Below are 6000 nucleotides of genomic sequence, written 5' to 3'. Positions count from 1 at the left end.
TAAGATGCCAGGATTCTTGGCCTCCGGAGGAGACGAATTCAATCCGGGGCCAGACACGAGCTGGATCGCTCAGAGCTTTTGTGTAATAAAGTTTTATTAAAGTATAAAGGAGATAGAGAAAGCTTCTGACATAGGCATCAGAAGGGAGCAGAAAGAGTACCCCCCTGCTAGTCTTCAGCTGGTTGTCAGATAGTCACTAGCAGTCTGTTAATGAAAAGAAAGGAATGTCTTAAAACTCAGAATGGCACCAGGCCCCTCATCCATAAGATACATTTTGGGATAATCTTGGCACCAGATGATTCATCCCAGGCCATAAAACAATTGACTTGAATCTTGTAGAAGGGCAGATTACCGTACAAATAGTTTCATTTACATAGATTAGTGGAACAATATCTGAGTATAACATACTGGTTTGTCAAGTAGGTTCTGAGCCATTAGGCAGAACGACTTGAGGACAGAGTCTGGGGTAAATGCATGGCACATTAACATAGCTTAAGACAAATTTCCATAAGAAAAATGTAATGGTTAACTCAGGGTTTGAGAATAGTTAGCTTCAGGTGAAACCAGGTGTCATGGCAACACAGTATTTTAAGAGAAACCTTCTTTTAAATTTGTATAGAGAAGGAAAAAACTATTGCTAGTTTGTTTCCTCCTGCCACTTAAGAGAGAAAAATGTCTGTCACTGGCAGCCTATTTCCTCTGTTTGGAGACCCCTGGCCTTCCTGCCTGTTACCCTCTCACTTGTATCTTGCCAACTACGCCATGCATGTGAATGAAAAAGTTAATCAATAGTACATCTAAGAAAGAAATGTAAAACTTTATTCAAGCCAACCTGAGGATTATAACCTCGGGAACAACCTTTCAGAAAGTTCTAAGGACTGTTCTGCTTTTTAGAGATCAAAACACCATTATATAAGTTTTTGAGGCAAAGAGTTTTAGGTCAAAAACATAATGACAGTTTACACATGCTGGTACAAAGCAAGTGGTGGGTCATCACACCTCCTTACTAGATTGAGAAGGAAGGTTATCTCCCGGGGAGGCCTGATTAATGCAGATACACAATACTGAACACACTGAATGGGAGAGAAGAAAGAGGCCCAAATGGGCAGAGAAAATTTTTATGTTTAAATTTTTCTTGTCTGGCTATAAAACAGGAATTTTATTTCATCACACCTCATTTTGTAGACAATCTGATTCCTTACACCTATAGCTGAAGATCCAATAGAACCATACTGGTGGGGAAAACCACATGGTCTTTCCATTAGGAAAGGCGGCTCAGATTGGAGATTCCTGTATTGCTTTGACTGATGAGAACAGGCTAGTCTAACAGGGAAGAATGCTCAGGGCTGCATCCTAGACCTCAAGCAACTCTGTAATATTTAAGGGTGAAATAGCAAATGGTGGAACCTCTCAAGACCCTTGCAAAACAAACCAGATTTCCTTCCTGTGTTCTCTCCCATCATTTTTTGCACAGTGCTGTACCAAATCCAGTCTCTCAAGGGCCATTTTCCACAAGCAAATACTGAATGCATTTGGGCCTCAGTGTAGCTCTATAAATCTTACTAGGTAGCCATACGCCATCTATGCATCATAGCATCAGTGATCCTCTGCTTAGAAAGCAAAAAAGAACAAAATATAAGTTTGAAAATTTACAGCTTTCTCTGCCAGACATATTTTGCCAGATATCCACCAGTAAACGACCAACTCAAAATATTGATTGACAAAAAAGTAAAAAATATCACATTCCCATAACTGCAGTTTACATTAAGTAAGCCTTCAAAATGGGCATGGGATAAATAGCACCATTTTTCTAAAAATTTAAACAAAGTTCAGTTCTGAAATGCGGTCCTCCCTTGCTATCAGTAGGTGATCAGCTCCAGAACCCCTCCAGATACCAAAATCCTTGAATGCTCAAGTTTCTTATATAAAATAGCAGAACATTTGCATATAACTTACAAAATCCTCTTGTATACTTTAAATCATTTCAGTTATTTATTATACTTAATACAATGTATGAAAATAGTTTTCAGAACATGAGAAATTCAAGTTTGGCCTTTTGGAAGTTTCTGAATTTTTTTTCTAAAATTTTCTATGTATAGTCAATTGAATCCATGTAGAATCTGGATAGAAGACCAGCTGTACCTAAAACAGAAATAGTATTAATACAGTTATCTATGAAGTAATTTTTAATTAAGTGGAATTAATTCAAGTCATGTCTTCTCGGGATAAAAATGGGCAGCAACAAACAAAAAAGTTGGGAGAAAACAAATATGACCTTGATGTCTCCCTGAAAGTCTGTAATCTCCACATCTGTTCCTTTCATCCTCTGGTGATATTACTTTTCTGTTTATTTTGCTATTGTAATTCTAAACACATGTAGTTTCCTGAGAGATTACCCTCTCAAAGTTGGTCTACGCCTGTTCTTTCTTACCTCACAAAAAGTAAAGAAAAAAAAGTGTGCGTGTGTGTCCTATTGGTGGTTTAAACTCTTAGCTGGGACTTCCTCTTTGAACAGTTGCCCTTTCCTCTCACACAAAAGAGATCTCATTTTGTCTGAAACTGGATAAAGTTGAAACAAACCGCACACCAACGAGAGGGTATGATGGCTAAGAAGCCCCCGAAACCAGCCCCTCGCAGGATCTTCCAAGAAAGGTCAAAGATTACTGCTCTACCCTTGTACTTTGAAGGTTTTTTATTAGTTAAGCGGTCAGAATACCAGGTAAGTCCATAGATGATCATATTAAACTAGAAGCTGCTGTCTTAATATAAAATTTATTTTATGGTGACATGACGAAACAAGGGCCTTCTTGTTTCTGCTAGAATTGAACCTTCTTTCCCAAGGTAAGAAATATGATCCCAATTTACATAATTTAAATACAACATATGGCTTGAACTCATATGTGTGTATATATGAGTATTATGTATAATAATATATAAGGTTCTAATGTTAAGTCACTAATGTAAAAAAAATTCCTGAATTTCCAAAAAATGTATTTAAATATCACAGAAGAGTTTAGCTTAGAACATAAAATGTTTGGTATATATTTTCTCTGCAATGTACTACTATGCTTCCACGATGACATGTACTATTAAGATAGAATTATACTATTCCTGAAATTAAAACTTCTGCTCCTCTTGGGTTTGATTGAAGTTTTCAAATAATGATCAAATTATTTTTCATGATAAACTTTTGAAAAAATTGGGACAATGATAAACTTGACAATGTTTAAGATTCTGTATAGTTAGTTATATGTTCTAAGACACTTTTCAAGATAATGATTTTAAAAGATGATACTTAGAAAAAAAAAAGATGATACTTAGGGTGCTTTATGGGTAGGTGTACACTAAGCTACATAAATACATTCACTCTAAGAAAATTCACAAAGCACTCTGTATTTTTTTAAACATAAAAGTGAAAACATAATTAATTAAAATTAGTGCTTTTGAAATACTAATTGTGCATAATTTGAAATGAATAGGACATAAACACGGAAGTGTCTGTGACTAAAGAAAAAAGAAATAACTTAGGTCAAATTTTATGAAGTGTTAACATTAACTGAAGCTAGAAAAAAATTAGGTTTTTGAGAAATGCCTTAAGAAATGTTTAATAATAAAAATATATTTTCAGAGGATTTATTAATGCTTACAGAAAATTTGTGTGTGTAAAAATATCTGTAGCAGCACACTCATATTTCTTGTATATATAATCAGATCATTTAATATTGGAGAGGAAAGACATGGTAATTTGTATTCTGTTATGGTGTTAAACATGAATTAGTAATATCTGTCAGTTACATGCCAGGAAAGGGGAGTTGGGAAAAAGAAATTTTTAGATTGTAATTTAAACTTGTCTATTTATTGAAATTTTTCCAAAGACTTTGTAATGACTATTTCTGGTACTGGGTCCCCAATAGTGTTTAAAAAGAGCATTCCATTGGTCTGGATAGTAGAAAAAACAAGGATTTTAGAGTGTCAGTAAAACATGTTTTTACCTAATGGTTTTGCCACTTATATTCTGTGATTTTATACAAGTTACTCAATTTCCTTGAGACTAAATTTCCTCAACTATAAAATGGAGAGAATATGACTTACCTCTCAAGGTATAATGCCTGGGATACAGCCAGTGCTTAATCAATTCATTCATTTAAGCAGTGTTTATTTTGTGTTTCCTATGCACCAAACATCACACTCAGCTTCAGAGAATATGAATAAAATACAAAACCCCTAACTTCGTGAGGGTTCGGTTAGTCAGGAGTGATGACTCACTTACCCGAATGCCAGTCTAACTTTTCTTAGAAAGCATACTTTGAAATGGAAAGAACAAACTATAGGTGTAAATGTTTTGGAGGAAATTAACTTGTGCTTCCACTTGAATTCATAGCAAAGTATCTTTTACTTATACATCAGAGAGAAGAGAGCAAACGAACAACAGTAATGTCTACTAACAAGGTGGTTTCAAGGATTAAAGGGATAACAAATATAAAACACCTGCCTCATACTAGAGATTAGATTCATTCCCCTTCTATTTTATTATCTATCACATTCTTATTAACATACTAAAATCAGCTTTTAATCCGGCTCAAAGGAGGGCCATGGTGATAATTAGAGTGCTTGAAAACAGAAGCAATGAGAGAAAGTTAAGGAGACTACTGGGATTTCTAGGCAAGTGGCAGCAAAGTGCCAAGAAATTTTTGAAAGGGAGGTGAACCAAAGGTGTATAGAAGGTCTTCTTTGACAGGGGCACTTTTAAGAATCAAGATTTGCCCTTAAGAAAATGTGCTAACATATACCATTTTAACCGCAATTCCGAGGTCCATGGATCTGTTAGGTAGTCAGAATAGGGAGAAGGAGTCCAAAATGGCAGTGTCTAAAAGGCAAGGAAGGGAAAAGCCAGCAAAAATAGAACAAAGGAAGGTCAAAAAAAGGTCCGAGGACCGGAGTGAGGACTTCAGGTAGAACAGCACTCCTGGCTGAGCCCAATTTGCATAGGGCAGGCCCAGGGGGAGGAAAAAAACATAAAAAGAGGAGCCAAAGGACTCTCGAGGTCGAGAACCCATAAAAGTACATAATTTTTACGGTGAAAATGTGGGAAAATTTACTTAGCCCACAACACTAGAATTTCTGGATGATTAGATTTATTAGATAATAAAAGCCATTAGGTGATACAATGAGATACCCATTGCATCACAGCTTTTAGAAATGTGCAAAATTCTCATTTTTTGGGAACTATTTGAAAATAAGAGAGAGTTTGGGTAACATCTCAGTTTCTTCAAACTGTGATATGTTCAAATTAAAAACACTGTATGTAATATGTCTTCTTATTAGCCTGAACATAGAATATGACCATTAAAATAGCATCAAAGTAACATTTCTCTGACTAGTCCTCCAGCTGCCACTAATTCATTTAGAAAAAGTTTAGGGCTTTGCTGTGCTCTCAAAAAGTTCTCTATGCTAGTGCTTTCCAAGTTTTTAAAATGACACACTCCTTTCAAGAAAATATTTTGAACATAGATCTCTAACGTAAGAATATTAATTTGTTTAGAAATTATGGTGTGCTCCTGTACTAAGTCCAAAAAATGACTGACTATATGCAAGGAAAGAAGAAAGATGAAATAAATGAAATATGAATAGATATTCTAAAAATTTCTTCCCCAGTGAGATCATCTTACATGCTTCCAGGGTTTAGTGCCACACTTTGTAGACTACTATACAACATCCTTCCTTAACCAAAGAACGTTTATTCACCCACAAGAGGGAAAAAGGAAGGAACTTTTTATTGGGGACAGGGGATAGAGAGGAGCTTTACTGGATTTGCACTGTCACCCATTTTTACTAGTTACATCAATGAGAAAAGAGTCCTGGGTGCCAGGAGATGTATCGGTCCTCCTGTGGAACTTGGGCAATCCCTCATATCTTTTCATCTGTTTCCTGTTTTGTAAAACGGACAGTTACTCTCTTGTATAACTGAATGGGTTGCTGTGATGATCAAATGGAATATAT

At 35.6% G+C, this 6000-nt stretch overlaps 1 protein-coding gene across 3 annotated transcripts in view; it reads left to right on the top strand.

Moving 5' to 3' along the window:
- Window positions 1-2511: 2511 nt before the first annotated feature.
- STAP1 (signal transducing adaptor family member 1) overlaps window positions 2512-6000 on the top strand; it is a 29174-nt gene continuing 25685 nt past the window's right edge. For all 3 annotated transcript variants that reach the window (XM_043906630.1, XM_043906632.1, XM_043906631.1), the window contains exon 1: window positions 2512-2719. In XM_043906630.1, the coding sequence (XP_043762565.1) occupies window positions 2600-2719 (120 nt within the window). In that variant the 5' untranslated portion in view covers window positions 2512-2599. The remainder of the gene's footprint in view (window positions 2720-6000) is intronic.

The sequence above is a fragment of the Cervus elaphus genome, chromosome 6 (assembly GCF_910594005.1).
Source record: "Cervus elaphus chromosome 6, mCerEla1.1, whole genome shotgun sequence".
In the NCBI taxonomy this organism is placed as follows: Eukaryota; Metazoa; Chordata; class Mammalia; order Artiodactyla; family Cervidae; genus Cervus; species Cervus elaphus.
This window is presented reverse-complemented; position numbering and strand designations above follow the sequence as displayed.